Genomic DNA, 19,937 nt, shown 5'->3' with positions numbered 1-19,937 from the left:
CCCTGCTGTTCCTGCTTCCAGCAGGTGGAATAGTATCTTTACCCTGATGAATGGTAATGAAGACTAAAGAGTTTGGGTGTGAGAGGGGGCTGGGAGTTGGGGCATGGGATGGGGGCAGGGCTTTGGGAGGGAGTTTGGATGTGGGAGGGGGCTCGGCAAGGAGTTGGGGCGCAGGAGGGGATTTGGGGTGCCAGATCCGGGCAGCGCTCACCTTGGGCAGCTCCCCAGAAGCAGCAACATGTCCCTGCTGCTCCTAGGTGGAGGTGCGGCCAGGCAGCTCTGCACACGGGCACTACCCCAGCAGCTCCCATTGGCCACAGTTCCCAGCCAATGGGAGCTGCGGAGGCAGCGCTCGGGGTGGGGGCAGCGCACGGAGCCCCCATGGCCATCCCTTCACCTAGGAGCAGCAGGGACATGTTGCAGTTTCCGGGGAGCCAAGCGGAGCCAGGTAGGGAGCCTACCGGCCCCACCCCAACTGGGCTTTTAATGGGGATATCAGAAATGCCAGGTTCTAGAGCTTTATAGTTGGTAAAGTGACGGATAATACAGCTTTTACTGTATTGGTAATGGGGGCTTCAGTCTAGCAGACAAAGATATAAAAAGTTGAAGCTAGACAAATTTAGAATGGAAATAAAGCACAGTTTTTTAGTAGTGAAGGGAATTCATCACAATCCTTGCTAAATTGTTCCAGAGGTTGATTTTCTGTCACTGGCAATTTTTAAATCAAGATTGGATGTTTTTTTCTATAACGTGTACTCTAGTTTAAACAGGACTTAATTCAGGAATGTCCTATAGTCTGTATTATACAGGAGGTTAAATTAGATGATCATAGAATCATGATCTGGTCTCAGAATTTCATAGATTCTATCTTAACAAAATGACACCAGTATTCTAAGAGCTTACTGCATGCATCCGATGAAGTGAGCTGTAGCTCACAAAAGTTTATGCTCAAATAAATTTGCTAGTCTCTAAGGTGCCACAAGTACTCCTTTTCTTTTTGTGGATACAGACTAACATGGCTGGTACTCTGAAAAGAGCCTAGAGTTGCTACAGGTTCTACACAAAGATATGGAGTAGAGGGTCTAATAGATACTTTCCTTCTCTAAAATTATGTGGTTCTGTTGGCTCTTAAATGATGTGTGGTTCTTTCTACTGCTCTTCCTGGCTGCCCCAATGGCTATAGGTTCTGTTGCGTATTTAACAATCCTGCAAAAGTGAGGAAATGCCAGTTGTTTGTAATAGCTTGATCTCAGCACAACTATGATTTGCATCATGAGAAAGTATGATATGTGTCCTTAAATTCCAGTGCATGTATTTAATCCTTTTGTTTTAGGATAGTCTGGGTTATCCACAGATACAGATTTTGTATTTCTCTTTCACATCAAATCCATTCAGTGCTGTGAGAGCTAATTAGGATCACAGACTTTAAAAAAAAAGGGGGGGGGTGGGCGGGGGGCAGGGATCTGAAGATACTTTATTGAAGTACCAAAAAGAACCAATGGCTTGTCTATCTGATATGACAGAAATCACCCCATCCTCTGTGGAAGAGAAGAGCCTTCATGAAAGATCCGCTGGACTGTAAAGCACAGAAAAGCCTGAGGGGAATGTCCATGGTTTCAAGGATGTTCTTTCACACAGTAACTTGTGCAGCTTTTGTATCCACATGCGCTAATCTGTCAATACCTTTTTGGTGTTGAAGTGCCCAGTACCAAATACCCCATTACAGGTTCAGTATGACAGCTACCTTTTAGAGAGTGGCTATTACCTGCCCAGGCTTTGGTTATTCAGTCCAAAACTGCATTAGCTTTCTTTGCTGCCATATCAAATGGCACACGTGCTATCTATGTCTGTGCAGTCATAGCATATATCTGTCTACAATCGCCACATGATCTCTCTTGGCATGACAGTTTTCAGGTTTTTTCCTTCCTGGTTGACTTTTGTTTTGTTACTTCCTTTCTACAATCTAATTTCTGTAGATTCCCTTTGTATTATTTCTCTGTCTGCACTTAAGTTTGCAGATCTAAACAGTTTAGTCTTATCTGTGACATACCTTGGCTGGCTGAAGGATACCGCTAAGCAAATAATTTTATTAAGAGGATGTTGAAGTAAAAAGAAAATGGTACAGAATTTAAGCATAGAAGTTTCTGGTTATCAGGGAATAAGGTACAGATTATCAAGGGGTGTGAAATTCGGTTTAGGAACAGGTGGCGTAAGGAATACATAATCTGCAGTCTCCCCGATTGGGGGTAAAAAGTTAACGGATCAAAGAACAGACATTGAGATATGGGGGTATGTTGTTCATATAATGGCTATATTCAGGTGTGAAGTATGAGTAGATACGATGATGAGGATGGATTTACCCTCATTTGGTGAGATTTTTATAGAATGGATTGATCACAAGGAGGTAAGACTTTCAGCAAATTGCCCTGTTGTTTGGACAGCCGTTAGCATCAGGTTATAGTCACCAAAAGTTAGATTTTGTGTTGCCATTGCTCTTGCAGCTGGATAATTGATTATTCAAGATCCTTTCTGTGGAAGACACCAAAACCTAACTAAGCATTGACCTAACACGTTTAAATAACTTTGGCTTCTGATGTATTACCTCACACCAATTCCATCCAGTTGAGCAATTTACTGAACTATGGCTTTTTAATGTGGGACGTGAATGGGTTGCAGTGTTTCCCAGTTGTACACAATCTACCATCTACTTGCCTACTTTTCCCTGCAGGAAGAACAAATTAGGAAGCAATCTCGCATAATCACTTCACCTTTTGTATACAAAATAAGGTGCGACTGAACAGAATTGTTTGAATAAAATACCCTATTGAAAAATATTGAAATCAAGACACGTCCACCACTTTACATGAATAAAGATTAGCTATTGAGGAGACAATCATTATGTTGTTGTGCATTTGGCTTAAATCTCATAAATAGATCTTTTGTTCCAGACTGATCTGTAAATGGAAAAAAGCATCCTATGCTATTTTAGTTTATGAATCATCGTCTGTTGCTAAATCTCCACAACAGAACGTAGCTGGATGTGTTTTGACAGTAGTTCTTATTTACTTTATTCACACCACTTTTAGCTTGTTTGCCACCACTATTTTCCACATTGTGGCTGACAAGTCAAGGAGCCAGCAGAAAATAGCTGGGTGAAATATGATACCAATACTGCTCAGAGTGTAGGAGGTTTTAAAATGTCTCCAGTCTCCAATATGGGAACCATTGTATTATTCAATTTTAGTGTACCCCAGCACTGTGGCATCATCTGAGCACACTTGAAAACACGTACAGTGACATTCTGGCCTCCAGGCACATACTTTCATTTAACGTTTTTGTAAACAGAAAAATCAAGTCACACCTTAGAGTAGGCAAAGGCTTGACTGATGATTTGAAGATTAAGCTCTGACTACCTGAAGAAGCAAATTCCATAGTCTGGGACCCCCCACCCCTCTTCCATTGGAATGTCCAGCCTAAAGTCCTCATGAGAGCACAATTTAGGGCCTGTTCGTAGAAGCACCTAATCAGTCAAGGTAATGTATAGGAAGAGATGTTCTATCCTAGGTAATCAGGTCCCTCATCATCATACTAGCTCTTACATAGTGCGGTTCCTCAATAGATATCGGAGTGCTTTACAAAGGAGATCAGTATCATTATTCCCATTGTACAGCTGTAGATCTTTTCTGGGTACAGTCAATGCCTAGAATGGCACGTGGAAAGTGTCGCTCCAGGGGTGGTTTATTTACACCCCTGAGCAACATAAGTTCTGCTGTCATAAGCTGTAGTATGCACATAGCCTTAGAGCCCAAACCTAGTTTGTCTGTGAAGTCCAACATGGTGGTAAGGAATGATGTCCCTGTCTCACATGCTGGTTTGTTTTATTTATTTGCTTTTCTGAATCAGTCATTCAAGCAATAACTAAATGAACAGAAATAAATTTAGTATGCAGCATAGGTGCCAAGACATAAGCTGAGTTATGCACCCACACCATCCATGAATGACTGTAGGTTGTCTGCGTAAAGGAGCTGGAATGTATTTCCATATAGATGGTCTTAATTTGGTTTATTACTAGAACAATCTGTTTAATACCCCAAAAAAAAAAAATCCAGGTTGCACTGCAGGCCCATTTCCTGCTGTATTATGCATAGTGAGTTATTTTGTGGAGCTGAAGGAGGTGTTCCTTTTACAAAAATATTTGACTGCTGAATTTAACTTGCCTCCTTCTCCAACGTGAAAAGGGCCACATTTTTTTTAACTCTCTAAATCTGATATTGATATAGACAAAGCATTCTTTCTGTGAGGACAATTTAGATTTTCATAAAGCCTTTGACAAGGTCCGTCACCAAAGGCTCTTATCAAAGCAAGCTGTCGTGGGGTAAGAGGGAAGGTTCTCTCATGGATCAGTAACTGGTTAAAAGATAGAAAACAAAGGAAAGGAATAAATGGTCAGTTTTCAGAATGGAGAGAGGTAAATAGTGGTGTGCCCCAGGGGTCTGTACTGGGACAAGTCCTAGTCAACGTATTTATAAATGATCCGGAAAAAATGAATAAACAGTGAGGTGGCAAAATTTGCAGATAATACAAAACTACTCAAGATGGTTAAGTAGACAGCAAAGAGTTACAAAGGGATCTCACAAAATTGGGTGACTGGGCAACAAAATGGCAGATGAAATTCAGTGTTGATAAATGCAAAGTAATGCACATGAGAAAACATAATCCCAACAATACATATAAAATGATGCGGTCTAAATTAGCTGTTCCCACTCAAGAAAGAGATCTTGGAGTCATCCTGGATGGTTCTCTGAAAACATCCACTCAATGTGTTGTGGCAGTCACTAGCAAGTCTGCTGCAGTTTCCACGGTATACATCTGATGAAGTGAGCTGTAGCTCACGAAAGCTCATGCTCAAATAAATTGGTTAGTCTCTAAGGTGCCACAAGTACTCCTTTTCTTTTTGCGAATACAGACTAACACGGCTGTTCCTCTGAAACCTAGCAATGTTAGGAATCATTAGGAAAAGGACAGATAAGACCCAAAATATCATATTGCCTCTATATAAAGCTATGGTATGCCCACATCTTGAATACTGCGTGCAGCTCTGGTTGCCCAGTCTCAAAAAAGATATATTGGAATAGGAAAAGATACAGAAAAGGGCAACAAAAATTATTAGGGTTATGGAACAGCTTCCATATGAGGAGAGAGTAATCAGACTGGGACTTTTCAGCTTGGTAAAGAGACAACTAAGGAAGGATATGATAGAGGTCTATACAATCATGATTGGTGTAGAGAAAGTAAGGAAAGTAAGGAAGTGTTATTTACTCCTCATAACACAAGAACTAGGGATCACCCAATGAAATTAATAGGCAGCAGGTTTAAAACAAAGTATTTCTTCACACAATGCACAGTCAACTTGTGGAACTCATTGCCAGAGGATTTTGTGAAGGCCAAGACTATAACAGGGTTCAAAAAAGAACTAGATAAGTTCATGGAGGATAGATCCATCAATGGCTGGGCAGGGATGCAAAACCATGCTGTGAAGTGTCCCTAGCCTCTGTTTGCCAGAAGCTGGGAATGGGTGACAGGGGATGAATCACTTGATGATTACCTGTTCTGTTCGTTCCCTCTGAAACACCTGGCATTTGTCACTGTTGGAAGACAGGATACTGGGCTAGAGCAATCTGTTTAATGCAAAAAAAAAAAAAAAATCCAGTTTGTATGTTTGTTAATGGATCATTACAAGATTTATATTTGCTGTAGTCCTTTGCATGTTTGTTGTTACGATAGAAAATCTCCCTGTGAGAGTTTCTGTCAATAGCATAACTGACTTACCAGTGTTGACTTCTATTCAGCAACTCCTGGATAGATAGAGCCCTGCAAATCTGCGGGTATACACAGACCATTTTTGCAGATCGGATGTGGATACACCTTTTTGTATCTGCGCAGGGCTCTATGGATAGGGTCACATCAATCATCATACAAGTGAGCCCTACTTATTTTTAATTTGCTTTCTTGTTGTCCTGTACAGTGCTATCTACATGACAGTTCCACCAACCTGCAAAGTAACCTGTGACTTTCCTGCAGTGTAGAGTTTACTATATGGGTTATAGCAAACCTGGAAACTTCCAGTGTCCAGAAGAAAAATTGACATGCCCTGTTTTCTCCTGTTCTTAATTGGGATACTCTCTCAGATTCTAAAACTCCCACTTACACATCCATAACGTGTTTCATTCAGAAGAATCCAAAAACAATTAAACTGATATTCCAACTATATACAGAGTTCACTTCAGCCACCTGTAAAATGCAGCCAGCACGGGTGGAATGTAGCTGGTGTTTAGAAGGAGAACTACCCAACAGTTAAGGACAGGACGTGAATAATACCATATCCAGTTGAAACCACTAGAGGAATTCACATAGGCAACATTTATTTACCTCTATTGGAATTTGCCCAAGAGCTTGAGCAAACATCTGTATGCTTGCACACACACACAAAAAAGGCACCTTGAGATCTTTAATGGCCTTCAATGGTTTGGACTTCAGTTTTGTCTCTTCTAGAAGATGACCCCCTGCAAATTGGGACCCACTAACACCATACTGGTGAAATCATTTCATTACTGTCTTGCAGAGAGGAGATCCAGCCACTGTAGACTCCATCCTGCTCCGTCTGTAATCAGTAACAAAACTTCTATTGATTTTCAATGAGAATGGAATCAGACCTTAAAATGGCCATCCCTTTTTCTGGCAACACCCCACATGGTCTGTCTATGGCCTAGTCAAATTTAATTATTTGTTCTTTTTTAAAAAAATCTTTACACTGTAGCTGTGGATTTATAAATCTTAAGTGTTTTCAAATCTAGTTAAGGTCAGAAAAACAAAATATTTCAGTGCGAGAAGGATGAAGCAACAAAACACATCCCAGTAGTCTGTGCTACAGGCTAGAGATTCAGCATGAAACAACTTGAAAAGTGCCAGTTACTAGAAAATCTGGATGAACTTTTGGGTAATTTAAAAATCTTTGTGGGGCATTGATTTTTAGTAGCATTTTTATCACTGTGATTATGAGTTTAGCATTTTTACATATGTCTAAACTCCCCTTTTAAAAAAAAATACACTAGGCAAAAATGGGCATTTTTGTTTTATTAATGCTTCAGTGGTAGAGAGGGTTGTGTTTAGAGGCCTTCTGATACACAATCTCTATATATACATTATTTGTATTTGTCTTGGTTTTTTAACTGAATAGGCTAGACCCAGGCACACAATACTATTTTTCTGGCATTTATAAACACTGAATGACTGACAGAGGTGTTATCATTTACTTCTTGAACATGTGCTCTGTAATGTCCAGCCCTCTCCTGGACAGTTCAGTGAAATAATATGGTTCATTTGCTCCTTATAGAGAGAAAACACACCAGTTTGCCGCATCACCTGGACCTGACATTCACTTTAGTACAAACCACAGTACTGTTGGCTTAGATTACTAGTAAAACAAGTTTATTAACGGAAGAGGATGGGATTTTAAGTGAGTTCAAGTATAAGAGATAGTTAGGAATGGTTAAAAGCAAATAAAAGTGAAAATTCATATCTAAAAGTCTCAATCTAGAAAGATTTTGTTCGAGACTTTGTTCAAGATAGCCTTTCTCACCCACAGTCTTCTGCAAAATGGTGACCCTCTCCTTTGGTCAGGATCTCTTCCAAAGGTGCTGGTGCCTTGATCATTTTAGGTGAAAGAGATCACCTGGGGTTTTCTGCCCCTTTCTTTTATAGTACATTGAACCTCTGAAATGGATTCTTCTGGAAGTTACCTCTCAAAATAAAGTTCATTCAAGCTGTGAGGAAGGTGATATGTAGACTGCTAGTGAAGGAGGCTCCATGTTCTTCCCCACCACACACACATTTTTGTTCACTTTTGTTTGATGAAATGCAAATTGTTGTGTTCCCTGCCATCTCCTCCCCCTGCTGTCTTGAAGATCCTGTTTACTACTTGTACGTAAATTGAGGTAAACACACGTGTCTTTGTTTAGGAGAGACTTGTTTAACGACTTTTGCCTAGGCAGGGCTGTCTGGTTTTGAACATGTGTTAATAACGTCATACAAGGGAATTAATAACTTTACTTTTACGCTGCTATATACATTTCACCATGAAATTATTGACCAGCGAATTACTGGTTTTCAAATTATACCTCACAAGGCATATTGTGTACAAATATTATAATAATACTGTGTTGGGTGTGAATATAGAGGTGCTTTGGCTCACACCCAGTATTACACTATTTGTTTTGTTAGCAAATGTATGAATTCATAGCAGCAATACAAAGAATTAGGTCTTGGAAGTGCTTCAGAAGTACATATGCAATGGAAATGGATTAGATATTATTTTAATTCCACTTGTTATATTCATCTGCTAACATCAAGTATAGGGAAGTCTTCACATCTCGTGTATTTGAGCTATTGCCTCAAGGTAACAATTATTTGTTTACTTTTGGATACACAATAACTGATCTTTTTGAAGATACTAAAACATTCCATCTGTTTCACTCATTTTCATTTCTGCTGGTATCCTTACCAATTGTCTCCTTGACCTGCTATCTTTCTCTTTTATTTTCTTAAGCAGGACTGGTTGGAAAACTTTAAAAATTTCAAAATATTAATGAAGAACAGAAAATATTTTCTGTAGTAAAAGTTATCCATTTTCTGACCCTAATGCTTTCCATTCTGAGAGCCTTGGTGTACTCCCTCCTTTCTTCCCATTTCTCTAATATTTTTTCTTTCTTGCACCTTTCTATGGACCACCCTCTCTTTCTTTTCCTTCTTTCCATTTTTTGTGGTTATTCGGATACTGATGGTATCTCCTTATAGTAGTTTCAATTCCCCCTATAATCCTAGAATTCTCGGCATTTTTTTTATATACTTTGCAAAAGAATTGGAATTTTGAGTAAGTCATTGGGTCTTTACTCTAAATTGTAGCCCATCTGTTTCAAAACAAACACCAGAGTCTGCTCAATGCACTCAAGGGGCAAATCAGCAGTTTTGGGGGAGATGTTGCTGCTCTTTTCTGTGGAGTTGTTGCTTTTTTATTTAATGGTCATTCAAAACAAACTATGCCAAGATTTAATAATAGGAAGGTCCATTAAAAACCTTGTTTACCTACGGTCTAGTTAATAAATATACTGTTTCATTTCCCACCTATTTTGTCCAGTGTTTGTTTCCTTGGAGCAAGAATTTATTGCTGAATTTATGCTGAAGATCATTGCAATCTTTATTGAGCCACATTGCTCAGACTATTAGCTGCCTAGTAAAATCACCTAACTTTAATTTTATGCTAATTTATGATAATTTTGATCATATTTATATGTAAATTTAGCTTAAAAGTGAAGAATTTGTCATTTAAAATGTATCCCGTGCTTCCTTTTTAATGAATGATTCTAAGGAATTGGTTATAAATTCACCTTACAACTACTTTGTATGGATGATTTCTTCTTTTAAGCGTTTGGCATCCTCTAACGACAACCCCTGCAGTGGCAAACCATCTCAAAGTAAATGCAGCTGGCTTGTTGCACAATCATGAATGACACTGCATTTAGTTATTAATAATTGAAGGAGCTTTGTCTCTTCCTGCTGGGTCCTGTATATAATTCATGGATCATAAACCTACTCTAAAATCTAGGACAAATTAAATTTTATTGAGCAAGAGAGGTTGTTGAGAGACTTTATTTGCCAATAACTAGACCTTGTATTTACATGTTTTCCCCAAAATATTCGAACTAGAAAATTTAGAATGACTAATTAGCCATCTTCCAGCACTGTGTTGTTGCTGGTTCTTGGAACTCTATTTCCTACTTCAACAGAATAAGATAGGTCTTAGACAAACAGAAGTTTGCTTTCATCTCTAGCCATTGTTTGTTCTGTTAAACAGATGGAAACTGTGACTTTATGCACAGCTCGTTTCTTTTCTGTATTATAAAAGTTTGTCCCATACTCTTGGGAAATGGATAAGATTGTCCTGTTTTCTGTAAAGAAACAAGTTCCAGAAGGCAGGTCCAAGTTCCATTCAGGTCCAACCTGAACCACTTCCCCATAATTTACTTTAAATGGAGAGGGAATCAGTAAATTTGATTTGGCAGGGTGCTATTCCTCTGAACATTCCTTTTGAGAAACCTTTACATTCAGGATACTCGTAGGAAGTCACTTATCCAACATTGGCTTGAAAGACTGGCAACGTTGAATTACGCGAAGGTGGCAAGACTTGATTTTAAAAGCAGTTCATCAAGTGATACTGAAAACAGTCTAGTATTTCTCTCGTTAGTAGTTAGGAGCCTGTAGAATGAGTCCTGAGCATCTTCCTCTCCCATTTTGCTTAGTGGGAGTTGAGGGCACTGTGCAGGATTAGGCCCTGCTTTAACATACTTGCTGCATAGGGGACACATTCTTTTCCCATGTAAATCAACAGCAGAACTGCCATTGACTTCACTGGAGTGAAAATAGACTGTAGTGGTTATACGTTTTTCATACTGCAGTAGCACCCAAAGGCCTCAATCAGAATTGGGGTCCCACTGTGCTAAGTACGGTACAGATATATAGGAAGGGAAGACATTATCCCAAATGATGTCTTGTAGCGGAAAAGCAGAGTTTTACTTCTTATTACCATTCTTAAAATATTTTGTGGATCACTTATGTAAATAGATATTAAGATTGACAGTACTGAGGATGCCCCTCTTCTTTTGATATAGTCAGAATAAATGTTGATTCTCTTTCTTAATGTGTTTATGGTCCAAAAAGTGACAGTGAAATGTTACCTGGCTGTTGTACACCTCTGCTCACTGTGTCACGGTGCCTAGTCAGAAGCCACAGCCGCTTAACTTATTGACAGAACAAGGTGTTCTCTATGGTCAGAATCACATAGCTGGGGAAAACAAACACACATCTGTCTCCAAACCTGCTAGCAAGTTTCTGATTCCAGTCTTCAGTAGTACTGACATATAAAGGAAAGGAGGAGTTAAATTTCCAGGTCACCGAACTGCCATTTCTATCTCTTTGAAAACTAGTGATGTGATTTTGTTTGTTTGTAAACATAAATTAGATAGTTTTATTGATGAAGAATAAATATGAACCGTCGGAATGTCAATTTTTGTGACTGTACCGCTCACTCCTGTCAGTCTGTTTTGAATTGTTGAGTTTTATCTATGAGGCCCAATACAAAGATGATTCACTTTGATAGGAAAGCTCCCACTAATTGAGTTAATGGGGCTTTGGATCAGGCCTAGAATGATCGTTACTTTGGTAGCCATATTGAGTCCATTTAGTCCACGATTGTTGCATTTCACATTAGAGCAGCATTATGTGTACGTGGTTTCTAAGGATATTTCATATTGTTTTAACAGAAATGGACTAGCAAACTGCCGGATGAGGACAGAAAGTGAACAGTCGTGTGGCTCTCCCGTGGTTAGTGGCGACCCAAAGGAGGATCACAACTATAGCAGTGCCAAAGCTTCCAACCACAGGAGCACTTCACCTGCTAGTGACTCTGTTTCCTCTTCCTCTGCTGATGACCATTATGAATTTGCTACTAAAGGCAGCCAAGACAGCAGCGAAGGGAGTGAAGTTAGCTTCCAGAGCCACGAGAGCCATAGTGAAACAGAAGAGGAGGACAAAAAGCAAAACCGAAAGGAGACCAAGGACTCTTTAGCTGACAGTGGGTATGCATCCCAGCACAAGAAAAGGCAACATTTACTGAAGGTCAAAAAAGTACCAAGTGACACACTGCCTCTTAAAAAGAGACGTACAGAAAAGCCCCCAGAGAGTGACGATGAGGAGATGAAAGAAGCAGCTGGATCACTCCTGCATTTAGCAGGAATTCGGTCCTGTTTGAATAACATCACCAATCGGACGGCAAAGGGGCAGAAAGAGCAAAAAGAAACCACAAAAAATTAGAACAAATCATTGATTTGTTTGAACTTACAAAATTTTGTTTCAGCACGTCAGGTGAATTCTAATGATTTGTGGCAATATCAGCATTTTTGTTTTGTTTTGTTTTTTGTTTTTTTTTTCTTTTTTTGGACCCTTAAGATTTTTATTTTTAAAGGAGATTGAAGCCATAGAACTCATACTGACACTCAGCTAATTTACAAAAGCTTTTCATTACCTGAAGACACAAAGTAAAAAAAGCCAAAATCACCATTGCTTTCTCCAGCTTGTCAGAAATGCATGGTTGAATACGCAGTGACATCAACATTATTGTGATGGGAGTACAATTCGGCCCTCGGAAATCCCTCTTATACCTAGAAGAGATGTGCATAATTCAGTAATCATTCAGGCCTGGCCCTTAGGTTAAAAAGTATGGCCTCACAATTGGGTTTATAAATGAAAGTGAATAAGGAGATTTGGAGGATGGAGGAGGCATGGAGTCCTCAACACCAAACCAAGAACCGGTGGCAGTTGGATACAGTTGTGCCATAGAAGTCTTTGGATAGCCACTGAAAGCAATTGCGCATACAGTAATGCATTATTAGTGCTCCCTGTACTATATGTGGCTCATAATGTGAAGACTGATAACTTTAAGTTATGGAAAATTTGAACTGTGTATGCAACGGGTTTCAGTGAAATAATGAGAAGAAATGGTGGGGGGGGAGAGGGAATCGTTAATGGTATTGTTAATCATTGAATTCTGTCTTCTATATTAAATTAAAAGAATGTTCAAAAAGCCATAAGCCTGAAGATTGGCACTGCGTGCAAATAATAATAATAATAATATGGAAAACAAGCTATGTCTTCTAAACTGCCTGAGTGAAAAGCAATCAAGTCTAAGAAATTACAGTAGATATTAAGGAAGTAAGTAAATCAGAATATTTTTCTGTGGATCAAAAATACTTGATCTAACGGGGGGAAAAAATGCTACAAAACCTGCCATTAGTATTATGTGTATTTTAAAAAAAAAAAAAAAAAAAGGCATATTGATGGACAAGAAAATAGAGTACAACCCAGAGCTCCTATACTGCCCTCAAAATTGAGTATGCAGTTATTGTCAGTCAGGATTCGTCTGTGCAAAAACAACATCAGATTTCCAGATTCAACCAGCGTAGCCAGCAGAAAATTCTGATCCACGTTGCATGGATTTGGGGGAGGGGAAATGAAAAACTACTTTTTTTTTTTTTTTTTAATTCAAAGATAACAAAGTTCTTGTAAGGTAAATAATGTATTTAGCATGAAGCATGAATTATTTTCATATAAATATAGAAAATAGAGAAAAAGGCTATGCCTCTAATTTTTAAGCCCTTAGGCTTAGAGTCTGTTTTATTTTTATTTTTTTTTGTTTTGTTTTTGTTTGTTTTGGTTTTTTGAAGCAGGTGTTTAAGGTTTAACCTTCTTCAGGGACAAACACTGACTGTTGGGGAACTTACTCTGCAATATTAAAAATATCTTCACACTCTGGTAGGGCTTGGATGGTTGAATTATATACTGCCTTGTCTGCACATTCAGCCCCCGTTCCCTACTTCTGTTTTAAAAAAAAAAAAAAAATGTCCTTTCTCTGCCTGTACATGTGTAACATGATGCAATAATCTGAGGGCAAATTTAGTAGTGAGTGTGTATGATAGAATCAAGAGAATAATAGGAGCTTAATTGAGGAAAATAATTCGGATTTGGTTCAGGGATAGGTATGTCAGTGAATAGCTTTGCTAATTTGCCATGAAAAGAAATGAAGTTAGTAAAGGGCCTTATGGATGGTGATCAGAGATATAGCACAGGATTAGAGGAAGCGATTCAGGTACAGTTGTGCTACTCTCATGAAAATGTTGATAATTCGATTGGAATTCCCTGGAAGTGGGGGGGGAAGCTGTGAATAAAATACAATCTCTCCCACCCCAATTTGTGAATTTGGCATTAAAATCATCTACACTAAGAAGATCCTAGAGGCAAAAGGAACATTACAGGGACTGAAAATCCCTATCATTTCATAAAATTATCTTGTCGTCTTTAAAAACTTGAGGCCACCAAATTTATCCCTGGTATAACTGTTTCAATCCACAGAGTTACATGAGGAAGGAGTATAGCCCATGATCAGGAAACTATAGAGGGATGTGATTGCCCACCCAATGGAGTAAAAGAAAAATTGCACCATGAGGCATTTGGGTTTTTCATTTGGTTTAGGAAGTGGAAGGATTGTGCAGTGGATTACTATGGTCTGCCAATATTGCTATGCTCAATGGGTGTTCTGTTGTATAGAAAATATAATACAGCACAAGGGTGCAGCACCAAAATTTATTTCTTTTTTTCTGATTTGCCTAAGTGTGTATCAGGACCCCAGACCCTGACTATATTGTGAATTGAATAGTAGTCCATGGGCTGGATGTTAGTCTGGGAGAACATCAAGCAGCGTAGATTGAGACGGTGGGAAGCAAAGATGGTTTAACCCTTGCACTCAGCTGATCCGTGTCCACTGTGTGCAGGGTTGGTCCCCAGGTATAAATTAGAACCCTACCAACTGCATTGGTTGCCAGCAGCCCTGAGAAGCAAAAACCCATAACTTAGGGATCAGTGCAGCCTAGAGGTGCATCAGCCATATTGCTTCCTTCATGACTGCACTGGGGTCATTCTCCTGTTGGCAGATATGCCAGCTCTGTGGCCAGAATCCACTGATAGTGCTACACAACTGCACTAGAAAATCTGGCCTCTTGTGTTTCATGGACTTCTGGGAAGAGTGACTGCAAATGAAAATGCATCAACTTGCCCCAAAAACCGTTGTAATACACACTTGTGCATATGTTGTTCCATCCCACCAGCCTGATTAATATTAAATACAATTAAGAGTAAAATTTAGTGGCATCAAGTAAATTCGAAGCAATGGCTTACTCCCCACCGTCACCAGAAAAAATGACATGGTCACCTACCAGTGGGCAAAAACTGCTCTCAGTCACAAAACTAATTCCACAGTAACTTCACTGACTAGAATAGTTACTCCAGACTTACACCAGTGGAACTGAGATAAGTATCTGTTCCATAAGTACTATTTTCTAATTTGGCTACTTGATTAAATATGTAATTATCACTAGTGTTATCCACCCAAGAAAACAATCTTGTACATAAATACCTAATTAGGCAGGTTGTCTTTAAAATATATTATTTCTGTAAGACTTCAATAACTCCTTTATGGACTTGCTGGTATATTTAAATATTGGCAGGTGCAATTTGTAGCTTCTAGGCTGGCCTACTGGGAAGATGTCAGTAGGCTGTGTTTTATAAAATACTTTCAAGGCCCACCAAAAGAGAGGAACCAGAAATTTGGTTTTGTACTAATGCCCCCTGTAGACTATTCAAGAAGGGCATGAAGTATATAAGTGATAAAACAACCTATTGTTTTAAGTTTAAAAAGTATTTTGTACAGAATTCCTATACATATAACTGGTGACATTCAGTACATAACTACAGATTGGTATGTTTAAAAAAAATAAATACTTACAAGCCACCTTTTAAAACATGTGATTTGTGCCTGATTGAGCACAGTAGCTTCTTCGGAATTGGTCTTGGTTCCATCAGTTAAATATTCATTTATCTAAATAGGTGTGTTCTTTGTACATTGGATTGGAAGGACTGTTTAAGGTCCGTCCAGTTTATTATGTAACCAAACATTATAGAGCCAATACAATGCATGTTCGTAAATACGCTCAAGAATTAAATAACTAAATAAATAAAAATACATTGCCAACACCTCTGTGCAATTGTCACTATTCTTAAAATCCTGCCAAAACTAACTGGTAATTGGATCATATTATGGACTTTATCATTTGCCAGACTTTTTTTCTGACATAGCCATTTTTGAGGAAGAGCTCCGAAAATCTCTAAACATCTATTTTTTCCCCATTCTAGTATTTTAAAAATCTTTCAAAGTTAATGTTCTTCAAAGCTGGTATGAAAAAAGATACCAGGGCAGCAGACTATCAATGGCAACTTACAGACCTGAGAGGATTTTTAAGGGTGGTTTATAATTAACAAACATTCTTACATTTTACAATATTCATTTTGGAGGGAGAAACATTTGTAAGCCAGAGCTAATGCCACAAATAGATTCTGTTAAAGTCTGCAGGTGTAAAGGAATCAACCATTCATTGCTTATATGCTGCAAAATATTTGATGTTCTTTTGTAAAATCATTTTGATGAAGTTTTGCCTTTTAAAAATGCTAAGCACAGGTCTTGAGCAGCTTTGCTATTTCATCAAATGTATCTTCCTAAAAACGGAGCTTGATTGTGATCTCACAAGTGTTGAAACCAGAAGTAACTCCAGGGCATCACTGGAGTTAAAACCAGGGTTGGTGAGATGAGATACACACCCCTTTAGCTCTAGAAAATGAGCCTATGAGTTCAATTCTCATCATCCATGGGTTACATACTTGTGGGTAATTTAAGTGACGTCCTTGGAGTTGCTTCTGATTTACACTAGTGTGGGAGAAGAAAATCCCTAAACACACACACTGGTCTTCTACATTTGACTGAATTACTGCCTCACTTTGAAAACTATGGACCAAATTCCCTACTTATTTGGACTCAATAGAGCTATAATGGAGTTATGTCAATTTTCATAAGCATTTGGTCCTAAATCATCCACCAAATGGTGCCATGGGTAAAATTTCTAAAAACACCTAAGCCAAGAGTGACCTTTTGACTTTAATTGAGAGAGAGGCTCCTAAATCACTAAGGGCCAAATTTGTAAAGGTCTTTAGGTTCCTAAGGGTGCATATAGACACCTGCCTAGTGGGATTTTCAAGTATGCCTCGATGTTTTACTACCTTTGAAATCAGTGGGAGTTAGTTGTTTCGGGCTTTTGAAAATTCCACTGGGCAGGTACCTGGGCATCTGCATCTTTAGGCACCTCCATATCTTTACAAATCTGGCCCTCTGTGGCTCTGAAAAATGTACCCCCATGAGCTCTAGGTTCATAATAAAAGTGTGGAAAATACGTTCACAATTTCAGATACAAATGCAATTCACCTCATTAAGCAAGTGAATCAAGTTATTTCAGTTGGGTCACAGCTGCCCAGGATACTTTTATTTTATTTTATTTTGAAAAGGTTGCTTTAAAAAAATATCCATCTATCTATCTTCTTGACTTTGCCAGCAAAAGAGCATTTGAACTGTACATCCTCTTGATTGTAACGGAGTATCAGTGTTGACAGTCTGACCAGTTAAGTCTTTAGTGTTGTTCTTCACAGCCCTCCAGTAATATATCAAACACTGTTATGCACATAATGCAGCACTGTGATCTAATTTAAATAATACTTTTTTATTATTTATACTACTCTCTGTAATATACATCAACATTTTGCTATATAACCTAAGTGATAACCCTCTTCTTAGTTATCTGCCAAACTTTGAACTTCTGTTTGGTTTATATTGCAGTTAACACAGTTACAAAGTTGTAATTATGTCTTTTTCCTTTGAATCAGAATGTGTAAATCAAGCTATATACATCTTGTGTGTTTCTATTTTGAGATGGAGTTTGAGGATTTACACATAACAGTTAGTGTTCTGTATAAATCTGCATACCTTTGTGAAATCATCTGTTAATCCCCTTTTCTTTAGGAAGTATTAATTGACAGTGGTTTATTAGGGTTTTTTGTTTTTACTTTATTTCTAATACTGGTTATTCTTGAATTAAGCACAGACTTGTCAGCTGGGTTGCTTTATCATTGATAGTGTATATGACCTTATAATTCTTCCACAGTTCAGCAAACAAGTACTAGCTTCACTGACCAAAAAAAGAAAAAAGAAAAAAAAATTCTCAACCTGATGTGTCTATGGTGCTGTATTTTGCTGGTGTACATTTAAAATCAGAAATGAGTTAACGAAGGTCACTTCTGAGTTGTTGTGCTAAACGAGTAGCCTTTCCTCTTTTCTGTTAGCATTGAAACAAAGAGTATTTATCTGAATATATATAATTGTTTTTTTCTACTGTATCACATTTGCAATGAATATAGCATGGGATTTCTATTCCTTTTGTAAAGAGGGTGAAATTCGCCCAGAACCTGAGCCAAAGCCTATTTGAAATTAATGGGAGTGTTTTTTCAATTATCTTCAGTGGGCTTCGGATCAGACCACCAGCACTGAAGACCCACCACTTAAGCCCAACATTACGGATTTAAGTGATGCAAAAGGCCTTGAGCTGGCATTCAACGGAGGGTGGATTTCACCGAAAGCTGATATTCCATATTGGATGTTCAGATGCTAATATGGATAATATATCATAGCTAGAAATTGGACTCCATCCTTCCATTACTGTGGCCTGAAATCCCAATACCTATTTTTGTTTCTAGTTTATATAAGACTGAAATTTAGTGCATTTTTAAGTTAATTGAACATTGTACATTTCCTGAGTATGTGTCTGGGACAACAATTAAAAGTAATACCTGCATTTAATAACCAATTCCATGCCTGCATCATTCACACTCACTACTTAAAACTGCCATCAGTAAAATGTTGGGGGAATGACTTGTGTGTGTATGAAAAAGCATTATAAACTTGTACATTTTTTTATACTCTGATTCTGTAATATTTCTGAAATATTTTGTTTTACAGAAAAAAGTGATAAAGCAATCAAAAGACCAAGAGGTTTAATATCAATGCTTAAGGGTCACATGACCTTAACTGGCCAATAAGTTAATTTAGTACCATAATAAGAAACCAATTTTTTTTTTTTTTTTGCTGTACTTGGCGTATGAAACTGCCAATTTCATGATATTGAAATAAGAACTGTGATGGGGGAATAAACAGTGGTGTTAAGTTGTATTTGTGTTTACCTAAATGAGCAGTCCGAAGGCAAGTGCAATCAGCCGATCTTTAGGAAATATGAAAGTGTTGATTTAGAAACATACTTGCATTTTACATTTTCTTGATGTGTAATCATATTGCCAAAGACAAACTATTTCATCAATTATTATTGTAAATAACACTTTCCCAAAACCTACCATAAAGTTTCTGTGATGTATTGTCTTCCAGTTGCAATAAAAATTACTGAGTTGCATCAATTGAATAATTGTAGTTTTGTGTATACTTGCTTGAAAATACATTTAAATATTAAGTAACAGTTAATATTTTTAAAACACTAACTGCTGTATGATTTCTATTTATTTTTATTCAATTTGAATACGTTTTATACCCACGGTATGATCCCTCTTGTGCATTCACTTCACTAGGTGCCAATGGATTGCTCATGTGCAATTGAATAAATAGGATATAGGAAGTAGGATTTCACTAGGAGGGTGGTGAAGCACTGGAATGGGTACCTAGGGAGGTGGTGGAATCTCCATCATTAGAGGTTTTTAAGGCCCGGCTTGACAAAGCCCTGGCTGGGATGATTTAGTTGGTGTTGGTCCTGCTTTGAGCAGGGGGTTGGACTAGATGACCTCCTGAGGTCTCTTCCAATGCTAATCTTCTATGATATAGAATTTTTCATCTTGCTAAAAAGACTGTGTGCCTGATTCTCTTCTCATATCAGTTTTACATGGATATGACTTACTTCATTGGAATTACTCCTGTTGTACATCCAGCATAAACCAGAGAAGAATCCAGACACGTATATCAGATGATATTGTGTTATCAAGAATATTTCCTTCTAAGTGTTGCATTTGCAGTCTTTGAGCCGGAGTCTGAGCTCAGTTACATCAGTGCAAATCCCAAGTCAATTCATTGACCCATCTTGCTGTTTCAAGGACTCCTACTGTAAGCAAATGCAGATAAACCACTCAAGCAAAGATGTTCAAAAACTGGTACCTAAACTAGATGGCCAAATCCATAGATAGGCAGGTACTAGGTGGCCTTATTTTCAAAAGCACTGAGCTTCCAATGGCTCCCATTGAGTTCAGTGGGAATAGGTGCTCCTATTTAGTGTGAACTCTTGGTAATCAGGGCTTAATTTGGAGTTAGAAATCTGGCCCAGGCACTCATTTTGAAAATC

The 19,937-nt window shown here is 38.2% G+C and overlaps 1 protein-coding gene across 6 annotated transcripts in view; it reads left to right on the top strand.

The window, feature by feature from the left end:
• The window catches only part of FOXN3 (forkhead box N3), a 308,330-nt gene extending 289,314 nt beyond the window's left edge, over positions 1-19,016 (top strand). For all 6 annotated transcript variants that reach the window (XM_075129825.1, XM_075129826.1, XM_075129827.1 and 3 more), the window contains one exon: positions 11,376-19,016. In XM_075129825.1, coding sequence (XP_074985926.1) covers positions 11,376-11,925 — 550 coding nt within the window. In that variant the 3' untranslated portion in view covers positions 11,926-19,016. The remainder of the gene's footprint in view (positions 1-11,375) is intronic.
• Positions 19,017-19,937: the final 921 nt, after the last annotated feature.

This window comes from Caretta caretta, chromosome 6 (genome assembly GCF_965140235.1).
Source record: "Caretta caretta isolate rCarCar2 chromosome 6, rCarCar1.hap1, whole genome shotgun sequence".
Classification (NCBI taxonomy): domain Eukaryota; kingdom Metazoa; phylum Chordata; order Testudines; family Cheloniidae; genus Caretta; species Caretta caretta.
Note: the sequence above shows the minus strand (reverse complement) of the source record. Positions and strands in the feature narration are given on the sequence as shown.